Raw genomic sequence first — 22,546 nt, forward strand, 5'->3', positions numbered from 1 at the left:
ACAGCTCCATGATGACATATTAGTTAGCAAGAGCTTAAATTCTAACTTTGCCCTCTCTAAAGATGTTAAACATTTAGATGAACTCATGTCAAGATTAAAAGCAGTGTAACAAATAGAAAAGCCAGCTCACACCCCAGGTATGAAATATCTGCGGTTGTGCCTGACCCCTCCTAGTCACAGGCATGCAGGAGTTATTTGACTGACTGCAAAGACCACACCCTCACCTGCTCCCTTAACTTGTTTCTCCTCTGACTGTAGGAATGAGGGGGAGGGAGAGGGGATACCTCCAGCTGAGCAAATCTAGCAGCTCTAATAGTTCTCACTGGATGATGGTTAGGAAGAAATCAGTGATTTTTCTGGCGATTTCTCCCTGAGTGGAACTGAGAGTGAGAGAGAGAGAGAGAGAGAGAGAGAGAGAGAGAGAGAGAGAGAGAGAGAGAGAGAGAAAGAAACATGAGAGACACAGGAGAAGCTGGAGGCGACGGAGACAAAAGCAGCAAGGATCAGGTGGGTAGGCTGTCCATGAAATCATGGTCAGACTATTGTGGGGATTTGTTGTCAAGACGTGTAAGTTGGCATGTAAGTTCTGGATGACAGTTTTCCGCCTGCTGCTCTGAGTCATTGTGACGGGCGGTGGACGAACCGGCTGCACGTCTCAGATGGTCGAGCAGTAACTATGACATATACTCTTGATTATGCAGCGTGTCTCACCATTAAAACAAAAAAACCACGTTAACCGCTACGCAAGCAGAGTCTCCAGTCAAAGAAGTCGCAAAGAAAACCTCGTCTCTGCTGTGTTAAAGTAACAAACATACCGAACCTGCGGAAGTTAGCTTTGGTGCGGTCAAGAAGACGCAAAGTTTTACAAATTAACGCCACACCGTCTGACGGCTTGAGGCACATCGTTCAAACGAATTATTACCGAATAGAAAGGTTTCATTGAACCATTTAGTAACGTAACAGTGAATGTACCTGTTGAAACAAGTAACGCTACGTTGCTGAGTGTAAATTACCGTCTAAGCTAATGTATACGTGCTAACGCAGCATAGCTAAGATTTTTGTGCTTCATACCAAACCTCACCGTAATTTTAAGGCTTAAAAAAATAAAAACCAGCAGTGGAAGTTGGCTCTGTTCTCATACGAGTGTTTACCCGTCAGGTTTAGGTCACTAATACTAGCCGCGTTCCGTGTAGTTGTTCCTTACCACTTGTAGGAGTCTGGTAATGTTGTACACAGGGACGGCCAACTAAATGGAACTCAGCCTTCGTTTTTATTTAGTTCCACACGCTTTTCCTACTTTTAGAAGATAAATGTCTTTAGAGGAAGGTCTCTGTACATTGTTACATAATAGTAAGGCAGGCTGATTTATTTTAATCACAAGACGCCATTTTTTTAAAAACTTTGAATTGGTTAAATTTCTAGCTTTTTGTCGGCCTAGTTTTCTGACAGGAGGGTTTACAGTGCATGAACTCCATGCCTAATACGGTCCACCTGCACACACGCATGTACAAAATGAAGCTGAGGCTACAACAGCACGCTAGAAATCACAGTCGGGTGTTTAGAACCGTCATTTCTCACTCGGTATTTTTCATGAGCCAAAGTCAACATTCCTCATTTGAGCAGGGTTTCCTGCACCCTCTAGCTAAATATACTCCATACCTTGGTTGGCCTCAGAATTAAACTTGTGTTGGGAATTCAGTGCATTTATCTTTTGTTTTCAGAGCTGGATCCCCAAACTCATCAAGAAAAGAATTTGCACCACTTTTGTAGAAGACTCCTTCAGGTATATTGTCCTCTAAAGCACTTTCTTTCCTAATAACATCTCTTCAATGACCACATGAAACACGATCAGGCTCTCACTTTGTGCTTTTATTTCTCCACCTCTCTCTCAGTAATGGTGCGCTTTGCCAGTGTGGGGGTACAAGAGATTCCCACGCCTCCGTGGCTCTTGGGGACTATTTCAGCACGGCGATTGTCAACCATTGGGACAGTGCCCAGCATTCCTCCGAATATCCGACAGATGCCTTTGGAGAGTTGCAGTTTGCAGGATCCAGCAAGAGGCATAGCTATGTGTGTCCTTTCCTGTCAACCTGATGAATACTTAATCAAATGCCTCATGAAATAACCTATTTCCTGTACTTGTGAGGTTTAATCTGTCATTGTTGTAATGACAAACATGTCCATTAAGAAATCCAAGAGTCAGTACTTCTACAAAGGTGCATTTAAACATGTCAAAACAAGTTAATGCCTCATAATTCACACTCCACCAAATAGGGCGCAGCAGAATACCAGAAAGAGTAGCCACTATTGTCATAAACAAGGAAATGCTAGCTTCTGAAGCATGAGCTCTCCTCTCACTGATTTACATTCCAGCCCTCTGCACTGATTAAAAGTCATCTTAATAAAATGAAAGTGACGTTAGCCAGAACACTGAGTTTATTTTTCAGCCCCTCAGCTTTTACACACCGTTTCTCTCTCTCTTTCTTCTATGTTTTCCTTCACAGTTTCAACTAGTACATTTATTCCTCAGAAATTTAAATGTGGAATTGAATGACCAAGTGTCCAGGTTGTGTCTCCTTTTTGCTGAAGTAATTTATCAGCATCTGTAGAGATGGGAAGTGGTATTATGGGATGGTGCCAGCTTGTTTCGATTTTTACAAATTGTACTTTTAAACTTAAACGGCAGCGCCTGAGTAAAGAGTCAGTGAGCTTTCCTTGTGTTTGGATGCTAAAATGAGCATTGTTCTTTTAGTTTAGCTTGCTCATTTTTATCAATCAGTCTTTTTTTTTTCTTTGTCTCTTGTCTCAGTTCTTGCGCATGTCATGGGATACCCCCCCGTCTATGGTCTACACCCTCATGACAACCCATTGGGGTCTGCCTGCACCCAACCTGGTGGTGTCTGTTTTAGGTGGTGAAGGCAGGACGAAGGTGAAGACCTGGGTACGGGAGGTCCTCAGGCAGGGTCTGGTGAAAGCCTCACAGAGCACAGGTAAGCCAGCAGTTAAAGCAACATCACCACCAACCCACCTTTAGTTCGGTCATCGGTGTCTTTTCAGCCTTGTGACGTGCCTTTCTGTTATCACGTGTGGGTTTTACCTAAGTATCAATCGTTCTTGCTTAATATTGCTTACCATGGTAATGAATCACGTTAGATTACTTGTTTTTCCCTCTCAAGTTGATTACAGTAAAATTTCCAAGAGACATTTGTGTAAACTGACTAATAACGCAAAGGTTTTTAAGAGGCAGGAAAAATCCAGCTGTTTCAAAATGTTGCACCGTTCCACTTAACTAGTCCCGTGGGTCCGGTCCTAATTTTGGTACTACAATGGCTGTTTCCTTGACTACTGTGCCAAGTGCAGGTGGCAGATGGCGATACGGATCTCCTGTCATTTGAGGTCACTTTAACTGGTGGCCCTCAAGGGCCCATATCAAAGCAAAGATAACAAGAGTCAGGCACACCGTGTGCTGAAGGTGTGCACCAAGGCTGCTACTAAGGTGCCCGAGCACAAACATGGCAGTTGGGGAAGATGAGGGGTTTTCCCATTTCTCCGCACGTTTATATCCCCTCTGCTTTTGCATGGGTATATATAAAATAAACACGCCATGAATTGCTGCTATTGATAGAAGTTCCATTATTGATACTGTTCTATATGTGAACGTTGCTGTGTTTGACATTCTGCTACCCACTTCCTGGACCCACCTACAATTTTAACCAGCCGCAACTTCTCCTTTTACGCCACGTGTATACGTGCACACGGACGGGTCAGAAGAGACATGAAGTGAGAAAGAAGACAGGAAAGCGTGTTTTTCCACTGTTGTTCGTGTGCTCAGGATGAGTTAATGGAAAAAAACGAGCTGTTAGGGTGCCCATTTTTTGGATCACAACACAGAGAGACTAAATGGACGAAACAATTGTTGTCTATCCCTCTCACTGTATGTTCAGACATGTACAACACACAAAGTGCCATACAATTTCATAGATAAACTCGCTCAAACGCATGCAATTTGACTGATGTTTATTTCTTTTTTGTAACTGTCTTTGGTTTAAATCTCTGTGTTCTCGTGGCTCACGAAGCAACGCCAACTTGATGCATTTCGGGTCGTATAATTGTTCTGATACCGTTCATAAGAAATCTTGAGCACACTGTATTTGCAATTATTCGAGGAATGGGATACAATTTCACACTTGCACCACACGAAGCATGCAAGTGCTCACGTACATGGGATGAAGCGTGCATGTTGGGACAACTCCCTTTAGTAGATTTTGTCCTGCAGATATATAAATCATATCAAGTTAGTGAATTCGCCCTTCACTGAAGCAGATTTTATAGCTCATTCTGCATATTATCAATGTTGAAAACTTAAATGTTTGGACCTGATTTTATTCATATTTGCTGTTTTCCCCCACAGGAGCCTGGATCCTCACTGCAGGCTTACGTGAAGGTGTGGGGAGGTGTGTTGGAGAGGCGGTGAGGGATCACGCCACCGCAGCCTCTTCTATATCCCTCAACAAGGTGGTGGCTCTGGGTGTCACTTCCTGGGGCCTGGTCCACAACCGCCAGCAGCTGGTCAACCCAGAGGTTGTACATTCATTCATTCATTCTTTCATAGAGCCTCACTTGACAGTAAAAGTACGGTGCCCGTGTTAAATCATTTCGTTCTTGCTTTACGATCATATCGATCAAACACCGAAACACCGCAAATTCAAGCCACTAACCTTTGATCACCAGATGCAATCTTTTCTCTTGATTCTTCCCCTTGCAGGGCAGCTTTCCTGCTAAATATTTTGTCCAGAACACATCCAGGGACCTCTGCTGCCTGGACAATAACTACCAAGCCTTCTTGTTGGTGGACGATGGTAGTGTTGGACGCAGAGGTGGAGAGACCACCTTCAGGGCTAAATTGGAGGACTACATCTCCCACCAGCGCACGGGCATCTGGGGTGAGAGATGGGGAAATAAAATATCGTGCACTGGTTGGCCACGTTTTTATGGGTAACATACCAACACTGACAGCTTTTGACTGAGGGACGTAGGCTTGCCTCTTCTTCTTTGTAATGCTTTTGTTTCTTATGGTACTGGATATGTGTTCTACACATGAATGGATTCTTGTGTTGATACAAGGATCCTCTGGTATCCAGTGGGTGAATGCCGCTACATGCCACTGCACGTATTTCAGACTTAGCTCTACAACATGTAAAATCAAGCAGAGATTTGTCAAAAATTCAACAAGCCGCTTTTGTGTCCTCCCACCTTGTAAGGAGAAATGTGTGCTCATTTTTGTTCACAATCATTTCCTGTTGATGAATGTCTGTCTGAAAAAAATGTATATTCTTAGGCAGTGGCAGCATTGACATCCCAGTTCTGTGTATGCTGGTGTCAGGAGAGGCAAACCTGCTGGAGGTAACATAACTGCTTCTAACATATATAGATAAACTCCTGTAACTAAGACACAACAAAGGCGTATTGAATGAAATGTCTCTGTCTCTCCCTTCTTCATCAGAGAGTAGATCTTTCTTTGAAAAACTCCATGCCCTGGTTGGTATTAGCGGGCTCAGGAGGCACGGCTGACTTCTTGAATGACGTTTTGGAGAACCTATCATCGGCGCCTGTCCAGTCCTCCGGCGAGGGCGACAGTGAGGCGGGTCCCAGCGTGGATCTGAAAGACAGAGTGGCAGAGCGGGTTAAGAAATACTTTCCTCATGAAGTGGAGACGGACAAACTTGTTGAACGTGTGAGTGCCGCAGACAGATAAATGCACCTTCATACCAGTGTTTCTTTTTGGCCCCACAGCTTTCTAATTGTAGTAAACATCTGGACATGGATGGGCTCGATTGCTATGAAATCCGGTTTTACATACATGATCTCAAATGTTTTTTTTAAGTTTTTGATGAACCTCTAACATTTATTTGATTGCCTTTTTTGTGAAAATGCTGTTGTTGCAGACACAGGATATTTCATAATCCAAGGGGCAGATTGCCAAGAAACTAGAAGACTGCTTTTGTGCTCCTGAGGGGATTAAGTCTCTAGAGTATAATAACCCCAAGACTTTTCCTCTAATGCATCCCTGAGGGCAATATTTCCAGGCCTTCTGCTGTGGAGGCTACACAAATGAGCAGCACTGAATATGGCAGATTCTTTTAGCACAATGAAAGAGGTTTGCAATATTCCAAGAATATTAAGAATTGCAGACTTTCCTTGGAATTTAACAAGATTATTTATTTATGCCAGGTGTTTTACATTGTCATTTACAGACATGTATACAGAAGTTTTGTATTCTCATAAGCATATGCATGCACATTTTTAGAATACGTTATTTTTTAATTTTTTTTAATTTTGTCCCCATCCATTTGCAGTGTAGAAATTGTTAGTACATACAGAGTGCAGACGCCCTACGGTACTGTGGAGGATGCTAACAATCTGTGCATGTTACAGTTACTGTAAATGATCACTGTCCCTTTTTTTGGGGTAATTCCCATATATTCCCCATACTGTATTTTTTGATAATTTTGAAAGGAAAGTCTCCAAATCTTTTGCTAAAAAAGAAAAGTTCAAGGTTGCCACCATAATTATGAAAAATTTGAAAATGCTCCTATTTCCTCGAATAGCTTTTCTCCAGATCTTCCACACTGTTGTCAAAATCAATGTGAAATAGTAAATCTGAATCACCGTGACAATTTCTAGGATTCGGTGTTATCAGCAGTTAGCAGCCGTTAGCAAACCTACTAAACTTGAAAGGTAATGACGTGTCTGCTTCTCATCACATCTACAACCAATGACAGATTAGGCTTATAGTGTTTTCCAATCAGTAACAAGAGTAGCACTCCTCATTAGCTTAATTAAATCAACCATACCTATTATCAGGTATTTCTAGCTTGAGGTCAGCTTTCCACGCAACAATTCCTTTATAAAAGGGACAGTTAAGATAAAGTGTAAGGAAGATATGGTGTAACGTCATCATCACGCTTCATCTCAGAAGTGGCAGGTGATGAACTCATTGGTACCTCGATGTTTATTAAATCAGTGACTTAAATCTAATACTTACTCATTCCACTGATCGGATCTTAACCCTTTTAATCTATTTATTAGTGTTGTTCCCCCCACTGTTTATCCTCTTATTTGCTTATGTCTTCTCCTTCTGGCTCTTCAGGCACTGAGCATCTATCAGAACAGAGACTTGATTACCATCTACCATGGCGAGCAGGAGGGCCCCAATGACTTTGATACAGTCCTGCTCAAAGCTCTGGTGGGAGGTACAAACAGCTCATCCATACTATGAAGGTTTGAATGTCTCTATCAGCTGCACATTCTTTATTTTGGTGTTTGTTGTGTGATTGTTTCCAGCTAGTAAGCAGCGGGCATCGGTTAATCACAGCCCCTATAATGAGGAGCTGAAGCTAGCAGTCACCTGGAACAGGGTTGACATTGCCAAGAGTGAACTCTTCAACGGAGACATCCAGTGGAGGGTGAGGAGGGAAAGAAATACTTATGTGTTGTAGAACGTACTATGGCCCGTATTTTGTTGACATGAAATAAGAGAAAAACATTCATGAAATGTGCCATTAAATAGTATGAAGACCTGGAAGACTCCATGACAGATGCCCTGATCAATGACAAGCCTCAGTTTGTGCGCCTCTTCACTGAGAATGGCCTGAACATCCTGGAATACCTGACTTACGGCCGGTTGGAGAGCCTTTATCGATCTGTGGCTGATGGGACGCTTCTATATCAGCTACTTCAGCGTCGTCTAGTGGAGCGACTCGGAACTGCAGCCACACCGTCCCTTGTACAGGACTCAAATAACAAAGGAACAGTGGCAAACTTACAGAGTGGGCCAGTTTCAGAGCTCAGCCTTTTTGAGGTGGGTGCTTCTGACTAGAGATACACGTGTGTGTGAAATGGTATGAAACGGTGAAAACACATGCTTACCCTTGTTCCTGGGTGTGTCGATCTTCTCTGTTTCTTCAGGTGTCAGGAGTCCTGGAACTGCTGATGGGTGATGTCTGTCAGCCATTCTACTTTGAAGCTTTGGGCTTAGAACAGACCACATCCAAGAGGAGGGCACTTCGGGTATTCAATGATGGTTTATTTATCCTGCAGTCATGCAGTAGAGTTTGTGGTTAAATACAGTTGTACAGGATGGAAGTTGGTGACTCTGTCTTTGACTTTGTCTCATCCCAGCGTGCCAGTAAGTTGCTGCGGGGCGACTGTTTGTATCGGGAACGGCGCTGCCTCTTTCCCTGGGCTTCGCTCTTCGTCTGGGCCATCCTGCAGAATCGCAGCGAGATGGCTACCCTCTTCTGGGAGATGGTAGAACCTCTGAGCCTTATAGAATGCAAATTTTTGTTCTGGTGGTTTTAAATGTATTTGAAAAGAGGATGTAGTTGATAACCATGATCTTAAATCTTCATTGCTATCTATCAGTGTCTGAATGAGTCTCTGTGACTTCCCAGGCGGGTGAGTCTGTGCTGAGCGCTTTAAGTGGCTGTAAGATGCTGAGGGAACTGTCCAAACTGGAAGTTGAGACTGAAACTAAACTGTCCATGAAGGAGCTGGCACAAAGGTTTGAGAACCTGGCGCACGGTGAGACTATACGATGAACCACTTCACTTAATTTCCAGTGTCTTCTCATTTTGGTTTCTTCAACGCTCTGAACCTTTCCTCTTCTCAGATGTCTTCAGCTCTTGCTATCGGAGCAATGAGAGTCGCTCCTTCACCCTGCTGATTAGGAAGTCTCCGGTGTGGGGGGGTACCACCTGTCTCCAGATGGGAATGAGTGCAGATGCACGACTTTTCTTCAGCCATGATGGAGTACAGGTGTGTGTACCAAGCAGAGGGGACACATTTGATTTGTTTCATTTATACTGGTTCCATTTATGCTAGATAAAGTCAGGCTAATGCAAAATGTTTGTGTGCGGGATAAAATACATTTTAAAAAATATAGTGTCCAACAATTCCTCTTTTTACAGTTATCGTAATATTTGCAATTAACATTGTTGATTTGTCATGAAATCTCCATACAACCAAACGGCAGCAAAGGGGACACAGTGTGAAGGGGAGACTCCTCCTCTGGAGTTCAGTCTCATGTTCTCTCTCCTGTAGTCTCTGTTGTCCCAGATCTGGTGGGGAGACATGAAGAGGAACACAGAAGTCTGGAAGCTCCTGCTCACCTTCTTCTGTCCCATCCTCTGCTACACCAACTTAATTTCCTTCAGGTGAGGCTCACATTAGACATCTTTCTTTTTTTTTAATTCTTGAGAGGATGTAGCAGATACACATGCCTAGTTTGTAGTTGGTATTATTTTTGGTATATTTAATGTAATAATTCTTCACAGAGAAGAAGACCAGCAGCACGAGGAAGAGGGGAAACCCAACGAGGAAGGGATGGGCCGGGACAGCGACAGCCTCTACGGCACCACCATCTTCTCTTTCTCTGACATTAAACACATGTAAAACTCCTTCAAGCTCTCATTATTCATGACATTTGTTGAGTTTTCAGGAACTAAAATGATTTCATTGTTTTATCAGTGAAGCAGATGCACAAACGCCAATCACCCCAAGGACCGCCACCATCAAAGGTTGGACCTGCTGAGACTCACATGTACCGGCTGCTGCTTCAGCTGTGATCATCAACTCATGGTGTGTGTTTGTCACTTTCTAAACAGGCATCAACTACTCCCACAGACCACCCAAGCGTCCCTTCATCGTCTCAAGATGGCGTCAATTCTGGTTCGCGCCAGTCACATCATTTTTGGGCAACGTACTGATGTACTTCCTGTTTCTCCTGCTTTTTGCCTACGTGCTGTTGGTGGATTTCAAACCCCCACCGCCCGCTGGTCCAGCCATCACTGAATATGTGCTATACTTCTGGGTGTTCACTATTGTGTGTGAGGAGATCCGGGAGGTAAGTTCAGTCTGAAAGGGATCTGTATTGACGTCCGTATTTGATGTGTGGGATGCAGTGAATGCAAAAAGCTTGAATGTTATCCATTGAAATGACGGATGTTTCTGCTCAAAGACCTTTTTTTTAGGAACGATGACTCTACGTCAGAGGGTCAGAGTCTACATTCAGGATGTGTGGAACAAGTGTGACCTCGCTGCCATCATCCTGTTCGTTATAGGACTAATCTGCAGGTACAGGATGATCTTCTTACTGGTTAAAAAGTCAATGCCTTCTTTGATATGTAATTGTAATGCTGCAAATGGAAAAAAGTGACATATTACTTTGGTGTCGAATGACTGCATTCGTGATCTGAAATGAACCTCCTTTATGTAGTACTTTTGAAATAATTAGAAATGGTTCTTTAAAGCACTTTTCTAGTTGATTGAATTAAGATTCAAAAAATTAAACAGGCTTGGAAAAGAAAAACCTGAAAATATTTACATGAAAAGTCTTATTTTGTCCCAACTTCCTCTCACTTCAGATATCAGAAGTCTGATTTTAATGGAAGCAATTTTGAGAATTAACCACTGGGAGGTGCTGTTTCCTCTTCTTCAGGATGTTCGACTGGACATATGGATTTGGCAGGGAAGCTCTGTGTGTGGACTACATGGTCTTCACCCTCCGTCTCATTCATATCTTTGCCATTCACAAACAGCTGGGACCAAAAATCATCATAGTTGGAAAGATGGTGAGAAATATCAAAACAGTTTCATCGTCACTAGCAAGAGGATTGTTTTACGCTGATGAGAAAATGAATGTCTTCTCCAGATGAAGGATGTCTTCTTCTTCCTCTTCTTCTTGGGGGTGTGGCTAATGGCATATGGAGTAGCCAATCAAGCTCTGATTTACTCCTATGACCCCCGCCTGGATCGTATCTTCCGTCGGGTTTTCTACAGGCCTTATCTGCACATTTTTGGACAGATCCCGGTAGAAGAGATGGATGGTATAAACATATTCCGCATTTTTCCACATCTTGTTGATTAATTTACAAGACATGGCACATTCTCATCTTTCTAAATGTTCTTTCTATCTTAGTGGGGAAGGACTGGGACATGCCATGCACAAGCAATGTGACACTGATTCAGGCTGGAGAAGAGCCGTGTAGAACTATGTACAGTAACTGGCTGGTCGTCATTCTGCTGGTCATTTATCTGCTGGTCACCAACATCCTGCTCATCAATTTGCTCATCGCCATGTTCAGGTAAAGAAGAAAGAGATTGTTGTCCTATCTCTCTGTGTCCACACTTTTGTGCTATCCTCACCCACGTCTGTTTCTCCACCTAGCTACACCTTCTCTGAAGTGCAGGCCAACAGCGACATCTACTGGAAGTTCCAGCGCTACAACCTGATAGTTCAGTACCACTCACGTCCATCGCTTGCTCCACCTTTCATCATCCTCTCTCACATCAACCTCTTCATCAAGAGGAACATTCGTAAAGTGCCCTCGGTCAAGATCCACCACTTTGGTCAGTATTTGAACATAGTTAATATGTTCTTGCTTCATCTTAATCTAAAATGAGGAAATGTCCGTCCAACTCCACTTTTCTCTTCGCTCCGTGGCTGAAATCATATGAAACTGAGCAGGCCATGAACAGAGATTGACAAGGCCTGTAATCCATATTCCATCCATCCATTTTCTATAGTGCTCATCTGTTAAGGGTTTTGTGTGTGTGTGTGTGTGTGGGGGGGGGGGGGGGGTGCAGGAGTTTATCCCAGCTGACATTGGGTGAGAGGCGGGGTTCACCCTGGACGGGTCGCCTGTCCGTCGCAGGGTCATCAGGATCAATTAGGTGTTCAGTATCTTGCTCAAGGATACTTGGACATGGTCACCAGGGAAAGTGAGGCTTGAACCACCAACCCTTTGTTTGCTACGTAGATGGCCACTCTACCAAGCCATGCTGCTGTAATCCGTATTATTTCACTAAAAAGAACCCCCCCCCTGCCCAAAGGCTGCTGGGATAGGCTCCAGCCCCCCCCCCCCCCCCCCCCCCCCCCAGCGATCCGTAACAGGATAAGCGGAAGAAAATGATGGTTAAATGGATTTTGACGTTTTAATGTGTGACCTTATTTTTCTCCCTCCCCTTATTGTGCTGTTCAAATATCAGCTTCAAACATTAGTGGGAAGCATGAAACTTCCCTATGGGTGATCGACAAGAATAATAATGATAAGTGGAACAACAATGACGTTTGACTCTGCTTATCAGTTTTGCAGTTAAGAGGAAAAGCAGCTAACAAGTTAACGACGTGGGAAACCATTCAAAAAGAAGACTTCCTTACGGCTCAGAACAAGATCCAGAAAAGCAGTGACTCAGAGAGGCTCAAGCGGATGTCCGTCAAGTGAGCACATCCACCCCCACCCCCCCCACCCCCACACACACACACATCCTCTATCACGATGAGCAGTTTAATGTTTGTATTTGTATTACAATAGAGGTGAATGTGTACTTTTTTATAGAGTGGACGGCGTGGTTAAACATCTGACTGAAACCAGAGACTTCGACCATCGGTTGAGGGCTTTGGAGTCTGAGGTAAAACTGAAGTTATTTATTTTTAATCTCCATTTTGACTAACTTAATCATTATGTGCCATTTTCTTCTGTTCTTGATGTACAGTATACAGCACTGCTGTAAAGGTTAGGCTAAAGGTTAGATAAAGGTCGCTCAACCACATATAGACCTTAGAAGGGCTGGGTGGTACATGTATATCGTGACGGCTAGAACACAGTGACCTGAAGTTGATATCAAATGTGTTTTCACATATTGACAATCGCAGAGAATGTTTTTGTTACTTAACATCCAGAAGAGAGAGTAAGTTTGCGTGGAAGAATGGAAACGGAGGAAACGGTTGCTGTGTGTCAGATTAGGTCGCTGTTACCTCATTCCTGGAACAGTGAACAGAGAATTCAGGTTTTATATCTAAATTTTAAAATTGCAGTGTCTATTTTGTTATTTAAAACCAACTGTTATGCGCAACACAACCCATTGACTTGGACAGATATTATGAGGGTGTGTTGCCCTATCCTAAGATCAGCCCCCCACAACCCACTGCAGTAATGTTGTACTGTCATATGAATAACCACACATCCAATTTGAACTTGTGGCCAGTGTTAAATTCAAAGTGTTAAGGAAATAAAAACACACTCTTGCTCAATATATAGATTCCTATAGCAAGTTTAAGAAGCAGTGGGATTTTGTTTAAGTTAGAGATTTATTGTGGCCTAATTTCAGTAATTATTGGCTAATTGTATTTCTGCAGCAACAACTGCTAATATGGGAAGTTATTAATTAATTAATTTTTTTTTAAACTGTTTATTTCACTCTGGGGGCGGCTTTTCAGATTGGGTGGATTGGCTGTTGCCTAGCCTGTACTTGTGCACGTCCGTGGCCCTACCCATATTAACGCTGGAAAAAACTGTTTAAGAAAAGCACTGTGGATGTCTTTCAAAGGAGGAACGCTAACCTGCCAATCCACTACCATTCACTACGCTAAGCTAACTAGCCAGCCTCTTTGGGTCACAGCTCCTTAATGCACGCACAGAGTAGAGAGAGCCATCCATCCTTTTGTCTGGCTGTGGAGAAGAAATAAAATAAACATATTTCCCAAAATGTAGGCATGTTTCTTTAGAAGAGCTCCAAAGGTGACGTTCGATTCCCTCTATGCTGCTGTGTGTCATTGTCCTGATCCTCCTTCACAGATGGAGTACTGCTCAAACGCTCTCACCTGGATTGTGGACACTTTAGCACAAAGCAGCACATTCAGACCTCCTCGGCCTCCCCTACATTGAGAGGTATTTCCTAAATTTCTGTGTGTTGCATCTGTTAAGACCAAACATGTATAATTAGGAATGTTACAGATATTCAGTAGCTTGTTCATTTCATGTTATAAAAGTAGTAATTTAATGTTTACCAGCAGCTTGTCACTTACTTAGCATCTCCTCCACAGATGCATTCCCTACCACTTCGGCCTGATGCAGCCTTGCTGATACATTCACTTGCTCAGGGTCTGTAAAAGACAGGAAGGAAGGACTTTTACTTTGGCGGTTCCCTACCAACACTCTCACTGTAATATCACTGGACTCACCAGAAGCAACCACCACTAGTCGTTACAGTATTGACCAAATACTTTTTGTGCAATCTTTGTTATTCAAATGCTACATGGCAAGGGTATATGTATATGTGTGTGTATGTATATATGTATGTATGTATATGTATATATGTATGTATGTATATGTATATATGTATGTATGTATATATATATATGTATATGTATGTATATGTATGTATGTGTATATGTATGTATGTGTATATGTATATATGTATATGTATATATGTGTATATGTATATATGTGTGTATATATATGTATATATATGTGTATATGTATATATATGTGTATATGTATATATATGTGTATATGTATACATATATGTGTATATGTATATATATGTGTATATGTATATATATATATGTGTATATGTACATATATGTATATATATATGTGTATATGTACATATATGTATATATATGTGTATATGTACATATATGTATATATATGTGTATATGTACATATATGTATATGTATATATGTATATAAATATATGTATATGTATATATATGTATATAAATATATGTATATGTATATATGTATATAAATATATGTATATGTATATATATGTATATAAATATATGTATATGTATATATATGTATATAAATATATGTATATGTATATATATGTATATAAATATATGTATATGTATATATATAGGTATATTAATATATGTATATGTATATATATGTATATAAATATATGTATATGTATATATATATGTATATAAATATATGTATATGTATATATATATGTATATAAATATATGTATATGTATATATATATGTATATAAATATATGTATATGTATATATATGTATATAAATATATGTATATGTATATATATGTATATAAATATATGTATATGTATATATATGTATATAAATATATGTATATGTATATATATGTATATAAATATATGTATATGTATATATATGTATATAAATATATGTATATGTATATATATGTATATAAATATATGTATATGTATATATATAAGTATATAAATATATGTATATGTATATATATATGTATATAAATATATGTATATATATATATGTATATAATATATGTATATGTATATATATGTATATAATATATGTATATGTATATATATGTATATAAATATATGTATATGTATATATATGTATATAAATATATGTATATGTATATATATATGTATATAAATATATGTATATGTATATATATGTATATAAATATATGTCTATGTATGTATATGTATATAAATATATGTATATATATTTTTATATATATATATTATGATAATACAACACATGTATTTTATGATTTTTATAGAACGGACAGCTTTTTTTTGTGTCTGATCTTTTTTAGGGTTTTAAACCGATATGTGAATGTGTGCTTTTGTTTACAAGCTTTTAAATCGGCGTTTTTTTTTTTTTTTTTTTTGCTCCCCGGCAAAATTGTTTTGGTTACATTTTTTGAACAACTGTAAATGTTTTGACATACTTGCGTTATTTTGTAAGTTTGATACATATAAGCTGTTTTATGAACGGATTCATACGGACTCTTGTTTGAATACATTGTCTGATTTCACTGGTGTCTGTCTTCTTTTTTTTTTTTTAAATTTCAATCTACTTAATATACTGAAGTTAATGTCAAAAGCAACTGAAGAAAAATAAAGGAAAGTGGCCAATGGGTTAAATAGTATGCTGGCCACTCTAGAGGATGAATGTTTGGAAATGAAGGCAAAGTTCACTTGGGCCAAAGTATTGAATGTGACAGAAAATAAACTGTTAATGCAACTACACTGAGAAAATCTGCAAGCCGTGCGTGACTCAACATGGGAGGGATACACCGCTGGGTGACGGGGCTAAGGGAAGCGTGAGAGGTGTACCATGGTGCTGAGTTTCAGTGTGCAGGGCTCTATTGAAGGTCATATAGTGGAGCTGTACTTTTGAAGGAGCCTTTACCGTAAATAGCCGAGTGCAGCACCTGTCGCAACTCTCGCTGGGAGAAGCGTTGTCATCACTTTCTGCCTTGCTGCCATCTGATGGCTGCATGGGGGAACATACATCCGTGTACGTGTCCCTCTGTCATTTCAAATAATTCATAATAACTCATTTAATGACGGTGCTGCACTCATCTTCTCTCTCGAAGGTCCTTTCAACACAACGGTGTGAAAACGGTCCATACCTCAACTGTAAATGATTTCTTTGGCATGTCAAACGGTGTACATGTGCAGCAGGCCGTCATCTCACTTTTCTTCTATTTACATCCATTCCATACATCACTTTGACATGTTCACTGCTTTGGGAAGCAAGTATATCCTTTGCTGCCAGGACTGTGTGTGTGTGTGTGTGTGTGTCAAGAAACCGTTATCTTAACCGTGCTTTATGTGTATGAACGGTATTTAATGGGTGTGTTGCATCACTTGGTAATTGCGTTGTCTTGAATTTTGGCCACTAGATTGAGACACAGATTATTTGGGCCTGTCAGCCTATTATCACATGTCAGTGGGTTTTTTTTTTTCCTTTAATTGATTTTTTATTCAGTTTTGTGTCTTGACAGATTTAAAAATCTTTTAAATGGTATATTGTAGAATTATATTGTAAAAATAAAAATAAAGTAGGGATAAATACAGTTTGCATCCCTTTAGAAAAAAGCCAACATGACGGCAGATTATTCGATGGCAAATTTTTATATTCGGTTAAAGTTATTTAATAATTATTGAGCTTCCCCTCCATCTAATTTCCATACCCCCACCATTACCACCACCCTTCTTCAGTCAAGCCCAACCTGCTGGCCAAATGCACACGCCCACTTCGCCAACACTGGGTTAACGGCATCCGTAGCATTCTTCCAAGACATGTGCCCCTGTCACTCATGCACAAGCAGACACATTACTACACCCAACACCAGTTGTGTTTCCACTGTGTCCTCTGTGTTCCGGCACAAGGCTGAACCACTCTGCTGCCCTTTTCTCTGCAGCCTTGAGTGACGACCCGAACAACAATCACCTTCAGCTCCAGCTAAAAGTGAGGCCTCTTCTGTGGACTAAACCAATTCTTAAGTGTTGAGAACCCAGCATTTGTTTTGGTTTTTGTTTGAAGGAGCAGGGTAACCGATTCACCTAGTGTGGACTTGTGTAGTCTTCCAAGATGGCACCTGTAAAAAGCTGGGTAGTGGGGCTCCTGCTGGCGCTGCTGTGCCCATCCCCGGCCCCACTCTCTGGTGTGGTGAGTGCCCAGGATGTGGCTGACTCAGAGGCAGAGGTCCACAGGGTTGTAGAGGAGGTGGTAGCAGAGGAGGAAGTTGAGACTGCTGAGGGGGATGATGCTGCTGGTGAGGAAGAGAGGAATTGGATAATGAAGCTGAAACTAATGAAGAAGAAGATGGGGAAGCTGAGGAGGAAGATGATGTTGAAGAAGAGGTAGAGGAGACCACAGAGGAGGAGGAAGTGGTGGAGGAGGAAGAGGAGGCTGCTGAGGATGAGGAGGAGGAAGAGGAAGCACTGAGGAGGAGGGGGATGAGGAGGAAGCTGCTGAGGAAGATGAGGAAGAAGATGATGCAGCAGAAGATGAAGAAGAGACTGATGAGGTAGAGGAAGAAGATGATACAGCAGAGGTGGAAGAAGAGGAGGAGGAGGCAAGAGAGGAAGAAGAGGAAGATGAGGAGGAAGAGGAAGCAGAGGAAGAAGATGTGGAGAGGAGGAGGCAGGAGAGGAAGAAGATGAGGAGGAGGAGGCAGGAGAGGAAGAAGATGAGGAGGCTGACAATGACACTTCTGAGGAAGATGATGAAGCCATTGAAGAAGTGGTGGTGGTGGTGGCTGAGGAAGAGGAAGAAGAGGCAGATGATGCTGAGGAAGAGGCTGAGCTCGAGGTGGCAGCTGATGGAGATGACGATGAAGGTAACACACTTTAATTATGAATAATTTGGGTCAGTATTCGTGCAGTGAGTTCCTCCCTGGAGTGGGTCCACATGCAGGAGCACAGTCACACATATCAGTCTGAAAATAAACAGGCTTATCTGAGCGCTCGCTGCCAGCAGGCATGATCTAACCATCCAAGCCTTTTGTTGAACCAATGGAATGACAGCACAGTTGAGGTGGAGCTGCAATAAACACAATGTGAGTCTGTCGCCTTGGCGTTCCAAGTGTTCATATTCCGTACCGCAGCTTACACAGTGTGACCATTTGCTGACTTGTACTCGGTCAGCAATAATAACTCCGCCAGGGCGTCCGGAACTTCTGTGTTTGTGCCCTAATTTAAAGCCACAAGCAGTGATGAACAGGCCCTCGAGAGAGAGAGAGAGAGAGAGAGAGAGAGAGAGAGAGAGAGAAGAGAGAGAGAGAGAGAGAGAGAGAGAGAGAGAGAGAGAGAGAGAGAGAGAGAGAGAGAGAGAGAGAGAGAGAGAGAGAGAGAGAGAGAGAGAGAGAGAGAGAGAGAGAGAGAGAGAGAGAGAGAGAGAGAGAGAGAGAGAGAGAGAGAGAGAGAGAGAGATGAACCTGATATTTGGATTTACAAAAAAGTACTGACTGACGGTGCAGCTACACTTCCTGTATCTACCCAGTAATGCTACAGAAGAGTGAACAAATATTATGTCTGCTGTGATGACAAGGCAGTGTGGTTTTGATGTAAATAAAATGTTTTGCCGCTATTACATAAACTCAGCTTGAACATGTCTTCAGGTACTCTGTGAAGTTTGCAAAAGATCTGACCATTTTGAGTGTAGGTACAACAGTTTCCTGTTCTGAAACATCAAAATAGGCCACCTCGCATGGCAACACAGTTTGTAACAAAAACTCCCAGCCTTCACAGTAACTCAGTACAAAGGTGTGAAACTTGAGAAAGGGGATCAGGTCAAGAAATGGGAATGCCTGGCAATAACAAAAGACTTCAGCTATGATTGAATCATAACTTGATACTGACTATAGCTCGTGCGCGCGCACGCACACACACACACACACACACACACACACACACACACACACACACACAGACACTATTTATATCTTTAGAGATTTCATAATCAGCTCCATTTTGCTGAACAAAGATTTGAAGGCTGCGTCGATTGTCTCCAGACGATGCAGCGGTAGAGGATGACACCAACGAGGAAGAGGAAGAGGAAGACGCTGACATCCTGCACTTCCGCTCCGGCTCTTTGTGCAGCGTTTGCACCATTTGTGAGGTACAAACAGGAATTAGAAGCAAACTGACATTTCCGTAAAGGAAATCTTCTAATGAACACAATATTTGATGTCCCTTCCCCCGTGTTAGCACTGCTCCAGCAGCTGTGACAAGTGCCCCTGTGAGGAAGGAGACGAGGGGGATCACTGTGAGCACTGCCAGGTAAGCAAAGACTACAAAACTGGAAATGACGCTTCTCATCATCTCAGGGTGACTCCTCATCTTCATCCTCTTTCTTCCAGGGATGCTCTTCCTGCTATCTTTGCCCCATTCTGTGTGACACCATTTGCACACCAGGTAGAGATACATCTCTTTTCCTAAACAATTTGTACATTTTGTCAGTTTCAACATAATCTTTTTTTTTTTCTTTTTTCCCCCCAGGCGGTCTTTTTGATGAGCTTACTGGGTCCATCTTTCAGTAAGATTCCCCCAATAACACTGACATATTTAAGTAAGTATCACTGAGCAGATAACTAATGGCCTGACCTCTGTCCTGCAGGACTGTCTCCTCTTTCCTTTGAGCACAGTGGGGACGCTGACATTATCGCCATCTTGTGGTAGCATCACGTTCCTGCAAACAGGATCAAACAAGGACTCAGCTCCGCATAAAATCGAGGAATCTGACAGCTGAATTAGAAAGAAAAAAAAATATTTGTGTTGTATTACATGTTGACAAAAGATGTTTAATGAGCTTTGTCATGAAGCTGTAGGAAATTGTAATTTTAATTTAATAAACTGCCTATTGTACCTTTTATATGCAAATAGCTTAACGATAACTGCATTATTTGCTAAGATTATTTTCTCGTATCATTTTAAATGGTTTTAGTTGAGAACAATTCGTAGAAATCTATATCAATGCACTAGAAAGATTAAATGTATGCAGCACTGCAAATGTAAATGTACATGGAATTGTGGGAATTATTGTGGTTCTCACACATTTAACGCGGTGTGAGGGATTCTCATCTGATAATAAATCTTCTTTCAGACTTTGTTTTGCCACTATGTCCATCGCACGCCCGTTAGATTCGGCTTCATATTATCTGTTTATGGTACACGCACCTTTATTTTTATTTTTCATCTGTTTTTTTAAATAGTTTCTAAAGTTTTACTCAATGTGTTTTGTCCATGTTCTTCAACCTACAAACACTGTTCATGGTAGGGCCCTTATAAAGATAAGATGTAACAAATATATAAGTATGTACATTTGTTGGTGTTTGGAGAGTCAAGACTTAAAGCAAGGCCTTTTATAGGGTGCAAATCTGCAAGTGAAAAAAGTCTTTGAATATATGGATGGGAGTTAAAAGACTTACACTACCAGTTGAAAGTTTGGATGCACCTTCTCATTCAATATTTCTTCTTTATTTTTACTACTTTCTTCACTGTAGATACATACTGACGACATCAAATACATGAAGCAAGATATATGGAATTATGTAGCAAAGAAAAAAATGTTAAATAACTGTTAATATGTTTTATATTTTTGATTCCTCCAAGTAGCCACCCTTTGCTTTGATGACTGCGCTGCAAACCCTTGGCCTGCTCTCAGTGAGCTTCATGATGTCATCACCTGAAGTGGTTTTCACCTCTCAGGTTCCCCTTGTCAGGGTTCATTTGTGGAGAAGTCAGGTTGGTACACAGCTGACAGCCGTATTTGACAACTGTTAGAATTCATATCATGGCAAGAACCAACCAGCTGAGTAAAGAGAAATGAGTCCATCATTACTTTAAGAACTGAAGGTCGGTCAGTCTGGAAAATTGCAAAAACTTTGCATGTGTCCCCAAGTGCAGTCGCAAAAACCATCAAGCGCAACGACGAAACTGGCTCACGTGAGGACCGGCCAGGAAAGGAAGACCAAGAGTCTCCTCTGCTGCTGAGGAGAAGTTCATCCGAGTCACCAGCCTCAGAAATCCCAAGTTAACAGCACCTCAGATTAGAGCCACACAGAGTTCTCGTAGCAGACACAACTCTACATCAACTGTTCAGAGGAGGCTGCTGCAGTCAGGCCTTTATGGTCGAATAGCTGCTAAGAAACCACTACTAAGGGAAAGCAAGAGAGGGCTTCCTGCAGCGACATGCCATCACATCCGGTTTGCGTTTTGTTGGACCATCATTTATTTGTCAACACCTCCAGGCTGTGTAAGGGCTATGTGACCAAGAAGGAGAGTGATGGAATGCTGCGCCAGATGACCTGGCCTCCACAGTCACCTGACCTAAACACTCCTGAGATGGTTTGGGATGAGATGGACCTTAGAGTGAAGGCAAAAGGGCCAACAAGTGGTCAGCATCTCTGGAACTCCTTCAAGACTGTTGGAAAACCACTTCAGGGGACGACCTCATGAAGCTCATGGAGAGAAGCCAAGAGTGAGCAAAGCAGTGATAGAAGCAAAGGGTGGCTATTTTGAAGAAGCTAAAATATAAAACATGTTTTAGGTTGTTTCACACTTCTTTGTTCACTACATCATTCCATATGTTCATTCATAGTTGTGATGCCTTCAGTGAGAATCTACAATGTAAATAGTCGTGAAAATTAAAAAAAAAAAAACATTAAATGAAAAGGTGTGTCCAAACTTTTTATTGGTAGTGTACATTAAAATATTCTGTCAGGGACACATTTGTAGAAATTGTGTTTATACAACATCAGAGTCAACCAACCAATATCAAAACAGAACATTTTGTTGCACAAAAATGACAATTTAAAAAGGCTCAGAGCGGAATTTTTCATGACGACAGGGACGTAGTCATTTCTTGGAAAACTGACTTCCTCATCTTGGAATGTAAATGTGTTTTCATAAGGACTTCAATCTTAAACCACACCCCTGAGTTCAACCCTTCCGTCCCAGGCAGACAAGCTAACAAACAGCAGGCGGAGGTAAAGAACTGGATTATTAAAAAGAACAACAACAAAAAACCACCAGAGACCACACAAATACCATTTCAACAATAAAGACAACAACCAGTGTACAATCCCTTTAAACCCACTGTTTAAAACTAAAATAGAAAATAACTCATTGCACCTGAGTCTTTTATTCTATAACTTATTTATCAAATGCAAGTCACAAAATGCAAGTCACAGATATACCGTCAATACAGAAATACAATTTATTTTATACGATTTTATGAACGATTCCCATCCCCCCCTTCCCCAGAACCGTGGCCTTCTTATGTCATTAAAGTAGATCATAAAGAAAAAATTAAATATTCATTAAAAAATTATTATAATGAAATAAGCAGATCAAAATAAGTGAAGAAAACAGGGAAAAAAATACATACACATTTACTTAATAATTGATAATTAATAAAAGAATTCTCTTACCAGCCATGAGGGAAGCG

The 22,546-nt window shown here is 41.1% G+C and overlaps 2 protein-coding genes across 2 annotated transcripts; both read left to right on the forward strand.

Annotated features, from left to right (window-relative positions):
• Nucleotides 1-237: 237 nt before the first annotated feature.
• LOC147239569 (transient receptor potential cation channel subfamily M member 4-like) lies at nt 238-13,989 on the forward strand. Its single transcript, XM_086195429.1, is given in 29 exon segments — nt 238-507; nt 1,722-1,783; nt 1,893-2,070; nt 2,810-2,990; nt 4,412-4,581; nt 4,766-4,943; nt 5,339-5,403; nt 5,504-5,734; nt 7,151-7,253; nt 7,345-7,466; nt 7,571-7,861; nt 7,969-8,070; nt 8,182-8,310; nt 8,454-8,583; nt 8,672-8,817; nt 9,103-9,215; nt 9,336-9,449; nt 9,529-9,578; nt 9,666-9,904; nt 10,019-10,134; nt 10,499-10,631; nt 10,712-10,886; nt 10,979-11,144; nt 11,228-11,409; nt 12,148-12,280; nt 12,399-12,471; nt 13,638-13,713; nt 13,716-13,730; nt 13,886-13,989. Coding segments are annotated over 29 exon segments (3,753 nt in total). The 5' UTR covers nt 238-453; the 3' UTR covers nt 13,912-13,989.
• Nucleotides 13,990-16,980: 2,991 nt separating this feature from the next.
• Nucleotides 16,981-20,163, forward strand: LOC147239570 (uncharacterized). Its single transcript, XM_086196364.1, is given in 8 exon segments — nt 16,981-17,458; nt 17,559-17,726; nt 17,729-17,936; nt 19,110-19,216; nt 19,306-19,377; nt 19,458-19,512; nt 19,597-19,633; nt 19,715-20,163. Coding segments are annotated over 8 exon segments (942 nt in total). The 5' UTR covers nt 16,981-17,185; the 3' UTR covers nt 19,737-20,163.
• The last annotated feature ends 2,383 nt before the right edge of the window (nt 20,164-22,546 follow it).

The sequence above is a fragment of the Aulostomus chinensis genome, chromosome 23 (assembly GCF_037954235.1).
Source record: "Aulostomus chinensis isolate RoL2024-O1b breed Wild chromosome 23, RoL_Achi_v1.0, whole genome shotgun sequence".
Taxonomy (NCBI): Eukaryota; Metazoa; Chordata; class Actinopteri; order Syngnathiformes; family Aulostomidae; genus Aulostomus; species Aulostomus chinensis.